The 21,289-nt window shown below is 50.9% G+C and overlaps 1 protein-coding gene across 4 annotated transcripts in view; it reads right to left on the reverse strand.

Moving 5' to 3' along the window:
* LOC132468302 (protein MTSS 1-like) overlaps positions 1–21,289 on the reverse strand; it is a 61,689-nt gene that overhangs the window by 4,845 nt on the left and 35,555 nt on the right. Inside the window, exons 4-14 of one of the 4 annotated variants that reach the window (XM_060066048.1) lie at positions 19,465–19,549; positions 17,033–17,124; positions 16,132–16,206; positions 8,162–8,319; positions 7,836–7,943; positions 7,599–7,696; positions 4,715–4,844; positions 2,610–2,735; positions 1,768–2,037; positions 981–1,217; positions 300–459 (exon numbers count right to left, since the gene is read on the reverse strand). In XM_060066048.1, the coding sequence (XP_059922031.1) occupies positions 300–459; positions 981–1,217; positions 1,768–2,037; positions 2,610–2,735; positions 4,715–4,844; positions 7,599–7,696; positions 7,836–7,943; positions 8,162–8,319; positions 16,132–16,206; positions 17,033–17,124; positions 19,465–19,549 (1,539 nt within the window). Of the gene's footprint in view, positions 1–299; positions 460–980; positions 1,218–1,767; positions 2,038–2,609; positions 2,736–4,714; positions 5,022–7,598; positions 7,697–7,835; positions 7,944–8,161; positions 8,320–16,131; positions 16,207–17,032; positions 17,125–19,464; positions 19,550–21,289 lie in introns of all 4 variants that reach the window. The other 3 variants (XM_060066046.1, XM_060066045.1, XM_060066047.1) reach the window with 3 other exon arrangements.

A 21,289-nucleotide genomic window follows, 5' to 3' on the forward strand; every position in this document is an offset into this window, starting at 1 on the left:
GCGTTAACGAGGGGCGTCAGTGATGCACACGGAGCAGAGGGCCGCACAGGCTGAACCTCTTGGGGCTCAGTACGGACTCAGGAGGACCTCACGTGTCTTGTGCTTGGCGTCAAACATGACGATGGATAGCATGGTGCTTTGGCTTATCCATGAACTATTGACATGAAGCCCGCCTTTGTCGGTGCCAGGGTTCCAGCGTGGGAATCAGGCCCAGGATCGGTTACGTTAGTAACATTCTCCAATTCACTCAAGGTGGTGTGTGCGTGTGTGTGTGTGCGTGCGTGCGTGCGTGCGACTACCTTGCGAGGGGATGGTGTCCTCTGAGCAGCAGGGCGTGGTGGACTGGGTGCTGTACCCACTGGAGCACTGCATGGAGTCCCTGCTGGACCTCTGGGCGTCCAGCTGGAGGCCTCGGGACAGGGCCAGGGCCAGCTCGTCGTGGGCCTCTAGCGCCCCCGCCTGGAGGACGCAGGGAGACACGCTTTACACACCGTTGACGGGAATCTGCACTGGCCTCAGGATACAGTTCCACTATTATACGCACGATTTAGCGGTGGAATTGGCGTACCGTTGAAAGATACAGTGTGTACGATTTAGTGACACTAGACAATGATAGTAGATGAAGAATTATTTTGCACGTGTATGACCCAATCAATGGCTGAATCATATCAGCATACGCCTAAATGTTGCTTTGCTCGAATCAACTCAACTCAACAAGCGGCTGATGAGGTTGGGAATCAACAAATAATAATGTTAACTAACTTTGGTTCTGAAAAGGTTATCCCCTAAAAACACTATTGCACCTAGGTCTGATTTTTACCAAAGATGTACTTTCCGATAATTAATAAAAGTATATATATATATATACTTTCATAATGACACACAAAATAATATATTATTTTGTGTGTCATTACTTGCTGCTGAAAAAATGTCTGGCCCAACTGAATCTGTCCTCGAATAGCCCTGCTCTATCCGCCCACCTGAGGACAGGAGCCCAGGGGCCCGCAGCCCAGCTCCTCCGCTGCGTCCAGGGGGTAGCCGGGCGCCATGCCGACCGCGGGCGCTGAGGTGGGCGGGGCCAAAACGGGCGTGGCCGGCGCGCTGGTCCGCTGGCCCTCGGTGTTGGGGTCGACCGGCCCCAGGGGGTGGTCCTTGTCCTTCCTCCGCCGCAGCGTGTTGACCATGGGCTGGTCGTAGGGGCCCGGCTTGGCCCAGTCCTACACACACACACACACACACACAGATTAGTAGACTCTCCTGCTGCTGGCGGGCCCTTCTGTTTCCGGGCTACACTAGAGCAGTTGTACTCAAATGGGGGTACGCGTACCCCAAGGGGTACTTTTGGCCTAAACGTAAATCTAAAAACAAGGAGAATCCGTGAAAAAGAAAAGCGCATCCAGAAACACTTTGTTAGTTTCAGTAGCTCCCTGGCGTTGTGCTTCTTTTGTGGAGGAATTAGCCCACAGTTACATGAAGCAGAGGCCCATGTACACTGCCAAATTGACCGCACATATTATTTATGTCCATTTTTTTTATTTTCTCAAAAAAACTTTTGATACCGGTGAAGGGGGTACTCAGCTGAAAAAATATCTTAGAGGGGGTACACTAGTAGGAAAAGACTGAGATCCACTGATCTAGAGGTTTTGCTATCGCTGTTTCTGATTGGTGTAAATGACTGCGGAGTGAAAACTAGCTAGCAGCCTTCAGACCTGAGCATCCGGCTTCTCTTTTAACTAAGGGTGGACGGGGAGGACGTGGCGGACCGACCTTCCAGCTGGGCACCCTGGACGACGGCAGCATGCTGGAGCTCAGGGTGCAATAGCTGGGGAAGTCTGGGAGCAGGGCCGAGGTGGGCCGCAGCCACGACCGTGAGGGGCAGGTGGTGGTGGAGGAGGAGGCGGAGGAGGTGGAGGAGGTGGACGGGGAGGGGGGCAGGAGGGGGAAGGCCCCGCTGGAGGAGCCCAGACTCCCCGTCCTGCCGGCCAGGTAGGGGGAGTCTGCGGCCCCCGGGGCGTAGTGGTCGAATCCGTTGGTCAGCTGGAAGGGGGTGGTGGTGTGTGTGGTGTGTGTGTGTCGGGGGGGGGGGGGGGGGGGGGTGGGGTGGGGTTGGGAGGAGGATGAGGGTATAAGGAGCGTTCAGGACGCAAAGGAAAAAACAAAATGGGAAATTAAAGTTAATGAAATGATGGAACAACAAGGATACAAAAAAAACACAAAGTAACGGCGCAAAATCATAATTAAAGCATTTTTTCGGATGACAAAATTCAAATCATACAACGAATAAGGAATCCACGTGGATTTCCCCATCCTCTGAATAATAAACACAACAACCACAGACACCATCAAACAAAATAATGACCAAAACATGAATGAATGACCTGAACGGAGAGCAAAACCCTGTGAACCCCCCTGAAGCTCCGCCCTCTTCACACAGACAGTGAGAGAGAGCACCGACGCCACGCTCTTACTTTGAAAGGAAGAAGCGAGACCGTAACCCAGAGGGATGGTTACACAGCGAGCCGGCGAGTGGGGGGGTTAAACAGGAGGTGTGGGGGGGAGGGGATCGTCAGAGTGCGGATGGGGGGGGGGGGGGGGGTGGGATGTGTCACCTTGTCGGGAGTGTGCGGAGGCACGGCAGCGTGGGCAGAAGCAGTAGCAGAGGACGGGGAGCCGCCGCAGTCGCCATGAGGCAGAGGGGCCTCAGACGCCTCAGAGGAGCTGGAACTGGGACAGGACTGGAGAGGGGGGGGGGGGGGCAGAGCGAGCAGGAGCCAGGGAGGGAGGGAGGGAGGGAGAGAGGGAGGGAGCAAAAGCCAGGGAGGGAGGGAGAGAGGGAGCAAGAGTCAGGGAGGGAGTGAGAGGAAGGGGGAGAGAGGGAGAGAGAGAGAGAGGGGGGTAGAGAGCGAGCAAGAGCCAGGGAGGGAGGAAGATGGGGGAAAAGAGAGCGAGAGAGAGAGAGCAAGAGAAAGTGGGAATGGGGAGTGACGATAGCGAGAGAGGTGATAAAGTGGGGGCGATGGGGGGGGGGGGGGGGAGGTAGAGAGAAAGAGAGAGAGGTGGGAGGGGGGGTTAATAACACGGACAGGAGCCAGTTGTTAGAAGGAGGAGCAGAGGAAGCAGCTTCTCACTGTCTGTCGCAGCAGTGTCAACTCAAGCCCCGCCGAGGGAGAACGACACAGCAGAGAGAAAAGGGGGGGGGGGGGGCAAAACAAAGACGAGTGGTCGGCTACGAGTTTGAGCAGCTCCCAGAGGAGGCGTGGGCAAAAAAAATCAGCCTCTGATTTTAGGGAGAGATACACCTCCATGCAGCACTCCATCAGACGCCTGAGCGGTCTGCCTTGCTCTCCCCTCTGGGGGGGGGGGGGGGGGGGGGTTCTCTGGGCTCTTGGCAGTGCTTTCCTTGGCCTACAAACCCAAGGAGGAGGAGGGCCCCGGTTGTTTCTGGCCCCGGTGCAAACCTCAGCGGCTATAACTGCGCTGAGCGTCGGGCCAGCTTGGCGGGCACATTCCCAGGGTCTTTCCCCGGGCCGTCGCGCAGCCAGTGAGCAGGAGGTTGGCCCCGCATGGCAGGGGCCAAGCCCTCCTCCTTCCACCTCAAACCCATTAGCGTGGGGGCATCAGAGCATATTTCTATACCCCGGCGGTGTCAGTAAAACATCTGCCCCGCTTGGCTGGTGAGTGCCTGCAGAGACTTGGCACTCGGGGGCCATGAACCACAGCTCGGAGTGCAGCCGTGCCCCCCCCCCACTCCACACACACTGAGAGGCCGGGGCAGTCAGAGGTGATTGCTAATGAGTGCCGGCTGACAGGCGGAATGCGACCGCGAGCGTCCGATGAGCCGTCCTGATTGGTGTGCGGCTGAAGACGTTTTCATTTCTGACTGCCATAAATCCGGCGGGCGGCCTCAGCCTTCCAGAGGACGGGGTGGTTTTGGAGTCCTCTGGAAGCCTGAGGCGGACCACAGGACTGTCACGGTGACTGACTCCTAAATGACGCGGTTTGACTTGACCTGGATCTCACCGGGACGCCGCTGGAGCCACGGCGCAAAGGCTCATTTCCTCTTACGTTTACGCTATAATCAAAACAGGGAAATGACTTCACTAGGATCCCGAGCTCTTTAACTACTGTCCAGGAGGCCGGGCCTTTCCGTGGCCGTGCCAGCGTTTCGGTGTGTGGGAACCAGGCACTGGATAGTCACAACGGGATGGAGTCCCACGCTCTCTTTGAAGGGGCTGGGGTGGGGGGGGTTTTGGGGAAAACAAACTAGATTGTTTTCTGTAAATCTTCACGGAGACTCCTTCACGACCGGCACAGTTTCAGAGAACCTCTATCAGAGTCCAGATCACATCTGTAAATCTGTATGTCTTGCACTAAAAAAATAGTGCGAACCATTGAGTAGCATCTTATCCTAGATATCTTTGTTGCATACGGGGTATGTGTTAACCTAACGATTGTTGGCCTTACTGTACCGACAGCGGAATATTGTTTCTCTTTCCTCTGACTTATTAAGTCGCTTTGGATAAAAGCGTCTGCACAATGTAATCTTAATGCTAAGAGCATCAAGATTACAATTACACATTGTCTCATGCTCATCGCACCAACGAAGAAAACCGTTTTTGTAGAAACCAACCGGCGAAGAAAACACCATTTATAGACCAAGGACACGGTCCACACACAAACAAACCCAACCCCACACCCGGGCGCCGCGGCTTACCTTGGCTTCGGCCAGCATGGGCGAGGGTGACTTGGACGGGGCGTACTGGTCGTGGGAGGAGGAGGTGAAGCCCGAGTCGTGGGAGGAGATGCTGGAGAGGCGGGGCGGGGCCTGAAGGGGCAGCGTGGAGCTGCGGTGGCGGTGGTGGTGGTGGTGGTTGTTGGTGGTGTGGTGGTTGTTGTGGAGCAGGTTGTGGGAGGAGGAGGTGGAGGAAGAGGAGGAGGAGGAGGAGGAGGAAGGAGAATGAGAGTGAGAGCCGCTGCTGGAGCCCCTGGAGTCAGTACTGTTAACGCTGTTCAGACTACTACTGCCAAGCGCAGAGGAGGTGGGAGGAGGAGGAGGAGGTGGGAGGAGGAGGAGGAGGTGGGAGGAGGAGAGGAGGAGGTGGGAGGAGGAGGAGGAGGTGGGAGGAGGAGGAGAGGCGGAGGTGGAGGTGGGAGGAGGAGAGGAGGTGGGAGAAGGAGAGGAGGTGGGAGGAGGAGAGGAGGTGGGAGGAGGAGGAGAGGCGGAGGTGGAGGTGGGAGGTTGAGGAGGGGAGGTGGAGGAGGAGAGGAGGTGGGAGGAGGAGGAGAGGCGGAGGTGGAGGAGGGGAGGTGGGAGGAGGAGGAGGTGGAGGAGGGGAGGTGGGAGGAGGAGGAGGTGGGAGGAGGAGGAGGAGGTGGGAGGAGGAGGAGGGGAGGGGGAGGTGGGAGGAGGAGAGGAGGTGGGAGGAGGAGGAGAGGCGGAGGTGGAGGTGGGAGGTTGAGGAGGGGAGGTGGAGGAGGAGAGGAGGTGGGAGGAGGAGGAGGAGAGGCGGAGGAGGAGAGGAGGTGGGAGGAGGAGGAGGAGAGGCGGAGGTGGAGGAGGGGAGGTGGGAGGAGGAGGAGGGGGGGCAGAGGGAGAAGAGGAGAGAAGGGTGGTGTAAAGGGGTGGGGAGGGGGAGAGGAAGAGGAGGATAGGAGGGGGGTGTTGTAAGGGGGGGGGGGGAGACGAGGAGCAGGGAGTGAATTGTCAGGAGACGACAATGAGAGGATTAAGGAAGGAGTGTGTGTGTGTATGGGTCGGGTGGGGGGGGGGGGGGGGGTTGTGACAAGGGGGAGGGGGAGGGGAAACAATTAAAACAGCACACCAAGATGCAGCGGCAAGCAGTGGCCCAGAGACCAACCCAGTCAAATTAAATAAAACCATGACAAGACGAAATAATGGCACTGACACAGAAAGCATACCAGCACTTAAAACCTGCACTGTGTTTAGCTTTCACAGGTGAAAAAGATGTGGTATTAATTACTCTGACTAGTTAATTATTGTGTGTTCACTACTATGCCAGTACATGGCAGGGAATTTAGTGCAAAACCTTTTTGCGTCTTAAGTAAAAAATTAGCTTTTCAGGTTTTAACAGAAAATCAAGTGTTATATGGTGGTCTGCTAGAACCTTACAAGTAATGATTTTGCTTTCAGAATAAGTATTTTTGTTTGCAATGTAAAAGGTTTTTAGAACGACTTAAAAGACACAAATCTACCTCCATAGACTACAATTACAATCACGATGAGGAAATCAATTTCAAACAACAAGGACAGATGAAAAGCAAAACAAATTGATGGATGAACAGCCTGCATATTACTAGGGGTTATTATGGTCTGGAATGTGGTAAACCAGCCCATGTTGCATAATGTTTCTGTGTGCACGTCAAATGGTCTGTATAGCCTCGGTCAATGTGGGTCAAAGTCTCTAGAAGTAATTCACAAATATAACTTGCATAGCCTGTCGCGTTAATTTATATTGCGATTCAAATAGTAGACAGTGGTATGCAGGGGCCATAACGTATTTTAGGACCGCATTGACTCATATTGGCCACCGGGGGGCAGACACATACAAGGCCGATAAAGATGAAAGGCTTTAACATGCAGTTCTCCATCCATCCCTATTGGCCTGAGGCAAAGCAACAGTGACTTCATCCATTTATAAATAGTGTTTTTACTATGTCATGGAACACTTGCTGACATTATTCATAACCTCCCTGTTAGGTCAACTACTTTCAAATTCAAACTACTTCAATACTCTAGGAGTATGGGTTTGCTAAACCTCGCAAACGATCGTACCGTAAATGAAAGTCGTTTACAGATAACTTTACAGTCGAGACCCACTGCATCACTTTAGGACGCTGTGTCGAGATACATTTACCTCGTACGTTCATAGCTCATAATTCACACGACAGCTGCCGGGGTAGTTATTGGTTCCCAACAGGCCTGCGTCCCAGCCGTGCCTCGGAGGCCAAACATAACAGCGCTCTTTATGATGTGACACATTCTTAGCACCGAGGAGCTCGAATGGGGCACTGGCTCCGCTATTCGTCTCATTAAACGGGCGGGTCAATTTCTGATTGTCGTCAAGTTAGCAATCAGACACCGAGAAGAAGTAACAGTGTCGTGACTGATGCTTTACCGTGAGCACAGGTTGTGCCTGGCAGGGTAAAGATTGGTAAAGATGCTGCAGGCTGATCAGCAGCATTCAGATTGCCTATGGATCGGTACACTCTGAGCCATTTGGTCAAGCAGAAGGGACCGCCTTAGCTCACAAGGTAGAGCGGGTGGATCCGTAACCGGAAGGTCGCTAGTTCGATCCCCGGCTCTCCTCCTAGCTGAGGGTCGAGGTGTCCCTGAGCAAGACGCCACACACTGACTGCTCCCGACGGGCTGGCTGTCGCCCTGCGTGGCTGAGACCCCCGTCAGTGTTTGAACGTGTGTATGAACCGTTGTAAGTCATTTTGGATAAAAGTGTCTGCTAACTGCCCTAAACGTAAATGTAAAATGGCAGGCAGAGATTTATTCTGGTGGCGACCCTACGGTGGTCTCTGATAGGGTGTGATGGGAGGATCTGGCGATGGGGGGGGGGGGGGGGGCCTACCTGCACATGCTTGACTTCCTTGACATGGTGGCGTTTGGGGAAGAGGGCGGAGTCTGGAAGGACCAATGATAGTCCGAGCCCTTCAGGTCCATTATGACCTGGAATGGAGAGACATTTATGTCACATGTCATCGTCACACCGTTGCTTTAAAAGTACCTTTTACTTTACGGCGGTTGGGTTGATGACATGACATGTGTCACAGTCATATGACCTCCGCCGGGACTCGAGGCCTCTCACCTGCTCGCTGGCCGGGGGGAGGGTGTGGGGGTCAGAGGTCAAGGCCTTGAGGTCATCAGAGATGGTCTGGAGGTGAGTGACCTCTCCGAGCATGGAGATCTCCTCGTCCTTCAGACACACACACACACACACACACACACACACACACACACACACACACACACAATGAGGAGGGATTTTAGATTCATCAGAAATAGAATCATAAAATTGAAGCAGATACATATTCACACACACTCAGGATTTAACCTATACTCCCCCACACACACACACACAGAGAGAAAGGTGACTGGTAGACCTTTGTACAGTGTTAATAGGGCCCCACTCACCACCACGGGTCGCAGCATGGCCACGAAGCAGCAGAAGCGCTGGCGCTCCTCGATCAGCGCCCTCCTCAGGGCCTGCTTCTCCGTCTCCTCCAGCAGGATGTACTTATCGCTCACATCCTGCATGGCGCTGTCCAGCTGGGGCTGGAAGTCACCGCGGCCTGGACACAGACACAGACACAGACACAGAGAGAGAGAGAGAGAGAGAGAGAGAGAGAGAGAGAGAGAGAGAGAGAGAGAGAGAGAGAGAGACACAGGGAGACAGACAGGGAGAGATACATACATAAAGTTTGAGAGGGAGAAAGAGAGGGAAGGACAGAGAGTCAGTTAATCCGTCAAGAGTAAGATGGACAAAATCTATTTGTGCACTTTCTCATTAAATTAACACATGAGAAGACATACTGGCTGAAAGCGAATGGCCTGAACAGTCCCTGACTTAGTGAGTCTGTCTCCTGACAGAGGCTTTCCAATGAGGTCAATTTACTGCAACCCATTTTTGGGTCAACAAGACAACGAAAGATGGCCCCTTCACGGTCAGCCCGACGGTCTTTCTCTCCTCAAGTTAAAGTCGTGTTCTGAAGAGGCAAGTTGGAGCCGGACCGAGGACAATGACCTCACAGCCATGGGGACGCTTGGCTGGCTCCTCTCTTTGTGGTTCTGTGTGTGTGTGTGTGTGTGTGTGTGTGTGTGTGTGTGTGTGTGTGTGTGTGTGTGTGTGTGTGTGTGTGTGTGTGTGTGTGTGTGTGTGTGTGTGTGTGTGTGTGTGTGTGTGTGTGTGTGTGTGTGCAAATGCCCCAGTGTGTTTGTGTCCCATTGTGTGTGTGTATGTGCGTTTGGTGTGTGTGTGTGTGTGCCCCCCACTGTGTGTGTGTGTGCGTTTGGTGTGTATTTGTCCAAATATATGTGTGTGTGTGTGTGCCCCAGTGTGTGTGTGAGTGTGTGTGTGCATGTGTAAGCGTGTGAGTGTCCTCAGGGTCTAGGTGTGCACATCTGAGCTCGGTTTGACACGAGCATGTGACCCTCGAGAGCATGAGGAAGACGAGGAGACGCCAAGGTCGTCTAGTCATTACGTCCTGTGTGTGTGTGTGTGTGTGTGTGTGTGTGTGTGTGTGTGTGTGTGTAGCGGCAGTATCTCTTGAGTCCTCTATGGTGGCAGGAAGACTGGCGCAGGATGAACTATATCCAGACACTAAAGGACTTTTCCGACCACACACACACACACACACACACACACACACACACACACACACACACACACACACACACACACACACACACACACACACACACACACACACACACAGTGAATGGCCCGTTAAAGACAGCTCCAATCCACTGGTCGGCTCTGTTGTCTTGAGATAAACAAAGGGTGGCGTCCCGCATTGAGGTTTCTGACCCGGCGCCCACTGCCAAGGGGCCCGCTCCGCTGCAGAGGAGCAGACGCAGCCGCGGTCTCCGTCCAAGGGCCAATCATGTTGTCTGTCTCCATAAGGAACAGGAGAGAACGACATGACTGCATCAGAAGGGAACGCCATCATGTTGTCTGCGCAATCAGCCCGCCGTCCATCTGTGGCGCGGCCCGTCTAGCGCGGTCAGCCTCGGCTTTCCACTTCTCCCCCCGCTTCGTTTGCAAACCCCGGGGTTCAGGCCAAGGCTAGGCTTTCTGCTACGTCTTCCTCTTGAATCTCGCTGGGATTCACGCGGGAATGAGTCGGAACGACATCGCAGCTCCACCAAGCGAAACCGTTTGGTCCCTTTAGTCAAAGGACTAAAGGTTCCTCAGCTCCTAGTGGTCTGCGTTTCCAACTCGGTCCAAAGACCCGGGAGGTTAGGCACACGAAGGTCCCGTTATACATGGAACATTACCGATTAAGGAAAACGCGAGAAATAGTGAGAAAATCGTGAGAACTAAATCGTGTCAACTATCAGTTGCAACGCGAATTTTGAGGCATTTTTTTGCAGCAAGACAGAGAATTCAACCCACAACCTCGAAATACAAGCGTATTCTCATCAAAACATCCCATGTTTCTAGAGTTTGATTTCGACTCAAGTGAAAAAATGTTTCAGTGAATGGCAGTCCGCGGATGAGGAGGATTAAGATAAGTGTGGAAATAAAGATATACCTGAATAACATCAGTGTTTGTGATCAATACTACATTAGGGTTGTGATTGTGGCTACGGTTCATTCTGTGATTCTTCTGTATGTGTTGACAGCCGGTTTACAAGGGAGGTCACAAGTGAGTTTGTCTTCAACAACAACAAATCAATGTGGGCAGGATGAGAAGGGAGTAGACAGGGGGACTAAGCAGAGCAGAGAATTGGAAATTGCAGCGTCTACCAGAGTTCCTCTCTGTAGATCTACAAACACAATCAGACCCAAAGGCGGATTTGATTTCTAAGCCTCCGGCTGCTAAGTATACATTTATGTTGTTTGGGATTTTCGGGAAAAGCCGGGGCCTTATGAGAACGAGCAAGGGACCTAGTTAAAAATAAAACTGGGTTGTGTTACATGGTCTAAAACAGGGAATGTCTTTTCTTTCACCGAGCGGTTCAGTGTCTCGCTAACGAGGCTCTGATTGGACGCTGAGGCCAGACAGAGCTGGAAAGTGGACTCACTGGACCCACTGCTCTCCCTGATCACACTAAGGGATGGCGTTTGAAGGCATTTTGAGAAGCTGCATTCAAGTATTGCAGTGTACTCAAAAAGGAAGTATACCCAACAGAACCGCATACGTTTGTGGAAAATAGAGCTCATAAACAATTCTATCCAATGAAATTGATCAGCATCTCAACTCGCCTTCAACTATCACTGATTTTAAAACGTCTCGGATCAATCGTGTTTCATAAATAAAGTCCCTGATATCGATTCATAGGGTCAGTGGAGCCAAGCCTTCAGACTGGTTTCTACGATATTACATTGACCCTTGTTGGCAGTTCATTGACAAATATTTGACAGAGATATCAATTAATTGCTTGTACATTAATAAGTCTCACTGGTTTCTGAAGCGAATGCAAAACAGCCAAGACAACAAACTGAAAGGTGAATACTTAATCATTTAGCATCAAGGTGAGATAAGTGAAACATTTCGGATTTTAGTTTCAATGACACTACCCTCAATATAATCTGCTAACAAAAAACTAAGTATTAAAGAGGTGGCTCTTTAGGAACAATGCAAACAGATTGTGGGATTAAGTTACTGTGGGAACAACACTAGGTCGCTTTGGTAGGTGAACATAAAGGCACGGTTGTGTGTGAGAGAGACAGAGAGAGAGTGAGCGAGACGGATTAAGATTGTGTGAGAAGATTAAGTATAAAGTAAGAGAGCAAGGAGGGCCAAAGTATACACACGCACTTCTTCCTCACCTCCATTCTAGATTGATATTGACAAAATGCCTGGAGGCAACCATACAATGCAATGCAATTACCAGCTGTTTCTGGTAATTGCAACTGAAAATAAATGTTTTTCTAGATCAGCACTCGATTTATAATGGTAAGAACATTGACAAAAATAGCAGGGCTAAATCGCAAAATATGCTCTCAATCTCCCAAGAAAACAATCCACCACTAACTGGGCCTCTCACACTCACTCACACTCTCATTTAGAGTGGATTTCCTCTCAGAGTAGCAGTTTAACGTTCGCCGGAGAGCTTTATGGCTAAGCTTTTGCAAAGGCAAACCATAATCCGGCCCTCTGCGTTCAAATGAGCAAACCCAGAGTTATTTTAACAGGTCTCAACCAACTCTGGCCCTCCAGGGAAATCAGCTTATCGGGAGAAATGGCCGCTGTGAAGAAGAAGAACGGGCCCAGATCCAACTCGGAGCGGTGGACTGGTTCTCCCGCAGGTTGCTACAGGACGATGCCTCAGTTTACAGGGATGCGCGTCCTGTGATGAATCGCTAGTGATACACGCTAGCCAAGTTTCCAGCCGACTATTATGTAAATAAACAGCTTCCCCGGCACAGGGCTTTGCTAGGTCCACAACACCAAAAAAGGCTGCGCTAATTTGTTGCTTAGCATAGACGGCCTTATAGATAAATACACTTAGTGTCTACATATGGAGAGTTATAGAGACGTATACAGAGAGATGTGTGTGTGTGTGTGTGTGTGTGTGTGTGTGTGTGTGTGTGTGTGTGTGTGTGTGTGTGTGTGTGTGTGTGTGTGTGTGTGTGTGTGTGTGTGTGTGTGTGTGTGTGTGTGTGTGTGTGTTACACCAGTCCCAGCCTGGTCAGATTAGCCTCCTTATGTAATGACTGCTGAGGCTCCTCTTATCAAACGTCTCTTGCCTATAACGTTATTAACTTGATTTACTCTAGTCTTCTTCTAGCTCAGCGAAGGGTGAACATGTTTTGCTGTGTCAGGGCTCTCTGGTGTCCCAGGGTTTTCTAATGGGTGGATGAGAAGGAGCCGAGAGGAATATTGAGGGCGGGTGAGTGCGTGGGTGCTCCCGGAGAACACATCCTTTCAGCTGCTCATCGGTTCAGGGCTCCTGTTTGCAGATTGTGCGCTACTGAACGGGAGAGAAGAACAAGTGTCTCTGTTATCAGTCGCCCCTGGGTTCACACAGCCGGTGTAACGAGCCCTGAACACGCACTGCACGAAATCCTTATCAGGACTTGAGTCACATGCTCGGCATTAGAAGGTAAAGCGAGACAGACGGGCCGAGAGCGACACAGACAGACAGACCCAGACACCGGCAGACAGACAGACGGACTCAATGTAGGCCACGTTATTGTTTACGCGTTTGACTCTAATTTCTTCAAACTATTGGCTGCGTACACTTTCCGTGTCATCAAAAGTAGAGCCCTCCGGGCTCACAAAAGGATGAAAGCTGAACTGGATCACTTTCTCACACACATGCACAGGCGCACGTGTTGATGCTAACACCACTCGACTACAAGGGCTTTTCACGTGACCCAATGATTCCATTTTCTCCAGTAACGCTTTTTTCTTTTTTTCTCTGCCTCGCGCCCAGCCAGAAAAACACGGTCATGAGATGCCCTTCAGATACTGGTAAACACAGAGGTAACAGATCACGCCGGTTCTGCACCCACACAGCCCGCACACACACGGTGCATAAAGTACCAGAGAGACCTTTTCCCTCATTCCTGAACCGTTGTTTAGTCCGTAAAAATAAACCGTATAAACTTGAGTATTTGTATGCATCATAAGCATTTGTGTTTGTTTCTTGTGTGTTTGTGTGTCTGTCTGTCTATCTGTGTAGTCAGTGTGTTCTTTGCTTGTGTGTCTAAGCGTGTGTCTCTAAGCATGTGTGTGTGTGTGTGTGTGTGTGTGTGTGTGTGTGTGTGTGTGTGTGTGTGTGTGTGTGTGTGTGTGTGTGTATCTGTATCTAAGCTTTTGTTTGTGTTGTGTTTGTGAGTCTGTCTGTGTGTGTGTCTGTGTGTGTTGCAGACGAGATAAACTTGGTGTGATGTCAACGGGTCCACGAGTCTATTAGTTGAGTCACACGTGGGAGTGAGACAAAAAACACAGCATATTTTGCCTACTTAATGACCAGTCTGTGTGTGTGCATGCATATGTGAGTGTGCATGTATATATGTGTGTGTGTGTGTGTGTGTGTGTGTGTGTGTGTGTGTGTGTGTGTGTGTGTGTGTGTGTGTGTGTGTGTGTGTGTGTGTGTGTGCGCGTGTGTGTGTGTGTGTGAGATATACAACAGATAAAGCAAAGCACAGAGCAGCGGGGGGGGGGGGGGGGGGGGGGGGAGGTAACACCGGTGCAGCCCACCCAGTGGGGGGGGGGGGGGGGGGGGCACGGAGATCAGGGGGGAAGCACACAACCAAAGACCAGGCCCACGACGCAGGAAAGTAGCCGCTCTGGAAACCTGCACCCGCTTACGGTTAAGAAAAGATCATGTAATATCAATATAGGTATTCGGTATTTTGCCAAATATAGTACAGTACAGTGTTGATTAATATGACACAGTTTGACTTATAATAAAGCAGAAAAATCTAAAAAGATAAAAGACCTTGGCTGATTAACCACCGGTCGTAAAACTGCCCGGGAAGCAGTGAGCGGCACTATCAAAACCCAACAACTAATTGGGCCGAGAGAAGCCCTGTGTCAACAGCTCCCACGCGGTGTGTGTTGGCTGAGCTCTCTTGACGCGTTCAGCCCGAACCTACCGGCGCTGTGAGCTGTGCTGCAAACCCGAAGGACAACACAACACCGACACCCAGCGCAACATTCCCCCTCCGCCTCCTCCTCCCCTGGTTCCCATTACACCCTGATGAGGCAGACGTTGCGCGGGAACGCCGTCCAGAATTCCCATTTATGGTGTTCCACTTTATTACCTCCCCGCTCAAGGTTAATGGTTGTGTGCGAGTGCAACGCCAACAGCACAAGGAGCCCCCAGCCGGCAGCGGATACCAAGTAAGGCAATGTTTGGAGCTCCTGGACACCGCGCTTGTCCGCTGCCTGGGCGTCACGGCAACGCTGTTCAGACCCCCCATCGTCTGTTTGGACTCGTGCCGGACCGGCCATAAGCAGTGCCTCGATGTAAAGAAAGGATTCATGTCGGCGTGGGGCTCGGGAGGTAGAGCGGGGTTGGCTGGTGACCGGAAGGCCGCTAGCTCGATTCCCGGCTCCTCCTAGCCGGGTGTCGAGGTGTCCCTGAGCGAGCCGCCTTAACCCCGACTGCTCCCGACGAGCTGGCTGTCGCCTTGCGTGGTTGACACCCCCGACGGCGTTTGAATGTGTGCATGAATGGGTGTACAGCGCTTTGAGTGGCCCCTGGTTTGAAAAGCGCTCTTTAAATGCAGGCTTAACGTTTACCATTGATGCCGATAACTAAGGGCCGGTGGGGTCGCTGTTAAACCCCAAGTAAGTAGCCGAGCCCAGGTGCATGCTGGTCAAATTCGCCAAATGACATGCATTGTGGGGTAATCCAGAGCAGCAGCTGTCTTCAATGGTCTCCAAGGAGAGGGCATGGGGCAGCCTGGTGCAGCCGGGCATCAAACGCCAACCCCCCCCCCTGAGGGGATCTCAGCGCCCCGTTTAAAACTAATTGGTGGGGAAATCTCGAAGCAGTCGCAGCGAACTCTTGAATGCGATAAGTTGTTATCGGGGGCGCCGTACAGCTCCGAGCGGGATCTGTTTACAATTAAGCGAGCCAGACGGCTGTCAGATTATCCTGCGGTTATTAGAACAGTGAGCAGGGTGCGCCGGCGAGAGAGAGTACACCAAAGAAAAACAAATGACTCTCACAGCGTTCTTAGCTTTTTCTTCATGAGGCTGGCTAACAATGCCTACAGTCACTCAGAGGACGGCTCAAGATGTTGTGTGCAGCACTGGGCGAGCGTCCAACTGCCATGTCGCCAACAGCTCCCCGTTTACATCCGGCTTGTTTGAGTCATGTTCTGTGTGGACACTGATGCGCAACAGACAGAACAGCATACAGACGTACGCCATTTTAATCACTCAAAGTCTTTCCCTCTCCCTCCCTCCCTCTATCTCCCCCTCAACAGAGTTTGATCGCCCTCCCTGCTCTTAGGCTATAGAGTAATATACTATATACGACATGTGAGTCGTATACAGTTGCACAACTCATTTTAAACAGGAAATTGCCGGCACACAAATCAATCACTTCTCCGCCTTTGGGAACAGAGACAAATAATTATAGTTTAGTAGCGTGTTTGATTTCACCCTGGTTGCAATTAACAGAGGAAATAAATCACTAGCTAAATTAACGACATGGGAAAGACAAGAGAAACAAAGAATGTGTATGCGTGTGTGAATGTGCGCGAGCGTGTGTGATGTATGCAAGCATTATCGTCGCCAACCAGTACTGATTGGAAGAGCCGACCCAAACCACTCTGGTATCGCATCATGTGACCACACATCACAACCAATAGCAGCAGCAGCAGAAAGAGTGGACAGACAGACGGACCCAGAGGGAGACACTGGGTCAATGGCCGACACCTAGCAGAGCATGAAGGGCGGACGGGTTCCGCTCACCTTTCTTCGCCTTCTTCTGCAGCTTCAGCGTGTCTGAAGACTTCTTCTTGATCTCATTGCGAGCCCTCTTGTACTCTGGAGAATCGAGGGGGTGGTAGGGTTTCAGAGTGGTTAATGGAGGCAAACACATTAAAAAAAATCAAGTTTCATAAAAAGGCAGAGCGACGCATAGTGTAGTAGAAGCATGCTAGTGTTTTCCTTTTTACATTTAGGCCAGGAGTAGCTCGCTAGCTTGCTAGTATGTGTTAGCACCGTCTTACGGTGTCGGTGTTGCGAAACATTAAAGAAAAGCTGAAATGGGTTCAAAAGAAGTAGAGCAATGAGCGGTACAACGGGAGAGCGGTGAGCCTCGTTTTACGTTAGTAAACCCATGACTGTCGGCAGCTGGAGATGTTTTATTAAGTTCGACGAAGCACAAGAACAGCACGAGATACGCGCTGGCCGGAGGCACCGAGGAGTTTGTTGGTTGATCTCCAAGCGAGTCAAAGGGGGAAGGCACTTGGAGATAGTAACGGCCGACTCCACATTTTTACACCCTGCGCCGACAACGAATGAGTCACTGTAGGAAATACGTTCTCTGTTTCCTCCGTTTTGAAATCATAGCGTCGGATTATGGATTGGATTTGTTTTAGACAGGAGGTTGCTAAGCGCAGACCAATAGGGATCTAATTTAAAGCGTGTGGGGGGGGGGGGTGTGGTCACAACACAATGCGCCGGGCTCTCTGATTGGCTACATGTAGGCAAGTGGATCGATGACTATATAAAAGATGGACTTTGAATACAAGAAGGTTGTGAATGTCTGAGAAGTGTGAGACCAGAGAAAAGATGCTCTAGATACATAGGTTGCAGGACGTGAAATGACGTTTGTATACGTCATTTCCTGGGTGTTTGGGGGCGGTACCTTTGGCGTGGTCCTTATCCAGCGTGGCCACGCCCCGCTTCCACTCCTCCATCTGCTCCTGGAGCGGGTTGATGAGGCAGTCCGCAAAGGTCCTGGGGACGACACAGGGAACCAGGGTTAGCTCCCGGCTAAAGGCCATGCAGTCACACACACACACACACACACACACACACACACACACACACACACACACACACACACACACACACACACACACACACACACACACACACACACACACACACACACACACACACACACACACACACACGTCCCAGTGTGTGTTTGTGTGTGTGGGACTGCCCCACACAGGGTCTCGCATGCATGGTTTGCATTTTTAGGGTGTCAGTTGAATTGCAGACAGGGTCAATGTTGAAGAGTTGAAGGTAATGGAGTGAAGCCACGGAGCTAGGGCTGGGCAATATATCAATATTCTACAGATTGGAGACGTGAGAATAGATATATAGGGATAAATGTTGTCTTTTCCTGGTTTTAAAGTCTGCTTTACAGTCAAGAGTTTTCATTTTCTGAGCTCACCAGACTGTATTATTATTCGCCGTGGGTCATTATACCCACATTTCTCATTGTGAACGTATTTTGTGAAAGCACAAAGGATTTGTCGTCAATATCTATATCGAGGTATTTCGTCCAAATAATCGATAGTTGATTTTGGCAACGGCCCCGCCCTAATAGCAGCATAGCGTGGACCGGGCCAGGCTGTGTTGTTAAACATTAAAAAAGTCCTGAAACACTGAAGGGCTGATAGATAGGTGACCGACAAGGAAAACAAAAAGGTGCACAGAAAGAAATGATTACATATTTTATGTCTTTAGCTGTGGCATGAAGGGGGGGGGGGGGGGCTGTTGAAGAGATGACCGTCAATCATGAACCAACTGTACACACACACACGCGACACAGGAGGGCTGTGACTGTGTGTGATCTGGGCAGCTGCAGGCTAGAGACCTATACTAAAATTAGAAATGTCCCACCCACAGACATGTCCCTAAGGAGAGAGAGAGAGTGTGTGAGTGTGGACCCCGGTCCCCTCCAACTACTGCTCTGCTATGACGAGCCGAAGGAATTTCTACTGAAATGCCACCCGAAATCAGAGCCCCCCCCCCCAGAGAGAGAGAGAGAGAGAGAGAGAGAGAGAGAGAGAGAGAGAGAGAGAGAGAGAGAGAGAGAGAGAGAGAGACACAGAACGAACAGGAGGGGATACAAAGATATAGAATGAGAAAGGGGGGGAGGAGAGAGAGCTTATTAAAGTCTGTCTGTCTGTCTGTCTGTCTGTCTGTCTGTCTGTCTGTCTGTCTGTCTGTCTGTCTGTCTGTCTGTCTGTCTGTCTGTCTGTCTGTCTGTCTGTCTGTCTGTCTGTCTGTCTGTCTGTCTGTCTGTCTGTCTGTCTGTCTGTCTGTCTGTCTGTCTGTCTGTCTGTCTGTCTGGAATGTCCCACAGTGTTGGAATGCTTGTTAAGAGACAGTTCGTCTGGCTGACCAGCATTCTGATCAAGCCTCTTAAGTGTAGCGCGGTACTTACAGCCACGTGCATCCCCCCCCCCCCCCCCCCACCACCTCGCCGTCAAACACATGGGTGCTAAATCATCAGAACTGCATCTCAATGGGCCCATGTGCCGTTTAGATCGCATTTACGACCCAGTGCATTCTAGATGCGCATTCTAGGTGCACTGAACATTGAAGAGGTCATATTAAGGTCTATGGAAGTTAAATCTAAACAGTTTTTTTTTGTTGCGCATCGTTCGTGTGATATTTCAACCCATTGTCCCGTTTTTTTTCTGTGATAATGAGCATTTATTTAATCCAGCAGAGCAGGTTGTGATCGATGTGTGTGAGTGTGTGTGTAAAGCCCCGAGCCTCAGCCAGACTAGACACACTAGCTCGCCTGCTGTCCTCCAAGGTTAGCATTTAACGAGTAGAGATTATGAGCTAGGTAGCAGTTTAAGTGTGGCGAGCAGAGTTCATATGGCTCATGACTAGTTACTTATGTACACACTTGTGTGTGCGTGTATGTGTATGTGTGTGAGTGCTACCAGTGCTATCTGGGGAGCCTTATAGAAATAGAGTACCAGAAATAGAGCAGGGTGAGGAGGTAGAATGTATCGTATGAAGGTGTAGTACACTATGAATACATTGAAGAACACGTATGTATACATACAAGTACATACATGAGTCCGAGTGTCAACATGAGCAGGAGTTAGTGATAAGTGTGCATGAAGATATGTTCAGCATAAAAAAAAAATACATGGGGGGGGAAAAAAATTGAAATTATGAATTCCTTCCTTACATAGAAAACTGCGTGGGTACGTGCAAGTATGACTATGTGTGTAATACACGGGATAGAGTTTGTGCGGGCGTTTCGCCTGCATAAACAAAGCGTCATGGTGGTGAATGAGGAATGACGGTGGAGGTCCTTACATTGAGAACTGCTTGAGTTTGGTCTCGATGCCGCGGTGCCTCATGCACATCCTGGTCAGGGCCGAGCCGATGTCTCGGGTCCCACCTGGCAACGCAGAAACACAAACCAGCGGTTAAGAACAGCCGACACACAAGCCATCCGTTAAATCGGCCGACAAATCGTGGGTTTATTCGAGTGCACAACGCTAACGTAGTTATGCGTCAGACGCGCACACACACACACTCGCATTCAAGCACACAATCACACACACATTTGCACGCATACCCACACACACACACACACACACACACACACACACACACACACACACACACACACACACACACACACACACACACACACACACACACACACACACACACACACACACACACACACACACACACACACACACTTTCCATCCACCCCTGTATCTGTTATTGCCGTGGTTAAAGTCATCGGCATTACCGAATACCTTTTGGATTCACGTTGAGGCTATTAGAGGCGTATGCGTGCTCAGAGGAATAGCGAGGCTGCTCCAAGTGCCAGTGGCTCACATTCCACGGCACGGTGTCAAAACGGAGAAGGAGGGAGCGCGGAGAGAGCGAGGGAATGAGATGTCTTTCTCTGTTACACTTGAGCGCCAACGAGGAGCAGTTGGGAAAGACATTGTGAAGTGAAGAGCTTTTCTTGGTTAGTCGCCTTCTGGGAATATTCCTCTGCGTCTTTGGAGCCAATAACAATCACTCAGTAACTCAGCGGAGTGGAGAGGAGCGGGGGGTAGAGGTGGAAGGTCGGAGATGAAGGGGTGAAAATGCTTTACGAGGAAGATTGACTGGATCTGGACCCAACGGCCCCCAGAGACTCACGCGAGCTCACGTCACCCGCAGCTGGGCACAATAAAACAATAATAAACAGAGCTCTTGGAACGATGGTAAATATTAGTTCATTTTGGACTAACTAACCTAATATAAACCCCGGCTGGAAAGCAAACAGGATGAAAAAACACGGGTCGGATGGCGTCACCGGGGTATTTGAACAACGATTGACCTTTGGAGCTCACCACATGAAGCTTTTCGTTCCACTGTTGGAATACACCACCCCTAATCCGCTGTTGAAGGTCTCATCTCAAACGAGAGCACGATGTTAGTAGAAGTGTAGGGTTATTATCACAAATCCGACCTGTCATCTGTAACAAGCACGAGCAAAGCACTACTATAACAAACACAACTTAATATAATACATTAACTGCATTTATACAGCGCTTTCAAACCACTGGCCATTCAAAGCGCTGTACAATATTGGCTAACTCTCACGCATTCATGCACACATTCACACACCGACGACGGAGTCAACCATGCAAGGCGCCATCCAGCTCGTCGGGAGCAGTTAGGCTGAGATGCCTTGCTAAGGGACACCTCTACACTCAGCTTGGAGGCGCTGGGGATCGAACCAGCAACCTTCCGGTCACAAGCCAACTGAGCCACAGGGCGCCCCATAAACCCCTTCTGAAGGCTTATCCCCTTGTGTGAATGAGCTTCCCTTCTGTCGAATATCTGCTTGATGAAAGAGTAAACAAGGAGTCCTCCCGCCCATTTCAGATCTTCCCTCCGTTCTGCTATAGCTAAACGCCCAGAGCAGCGTCCAGTATAGTGCTGCTGACCGCCTAGCAATGGCCGCCGGGACTTGGTGCACCACCTAGTATTCAGCAGGAGAGCCTCCTCAGTGCTCCGGTGTCATTAAGTCCAACATGTGCTCGCGACGCCAGGGAAGGCCTCCGGCCGGGCAGCCCAGCGGAGACATGACAGTGATTGACAGGTCTATTGTTGATTTGACGGACTTGCT

This window comes from Gadus macrocephalus, chromosome 11, assembly GCF_031168955.1.
Source record: "Gadus macrocephalus chromosome 11, ASM3116895v1".
Taxonomy (NCBI): Eukaryota; Metazoa; Chordata; class Actinopteri; order Gadiformes; family Gadidae; genus Gadus; species Gadus macrocephalus.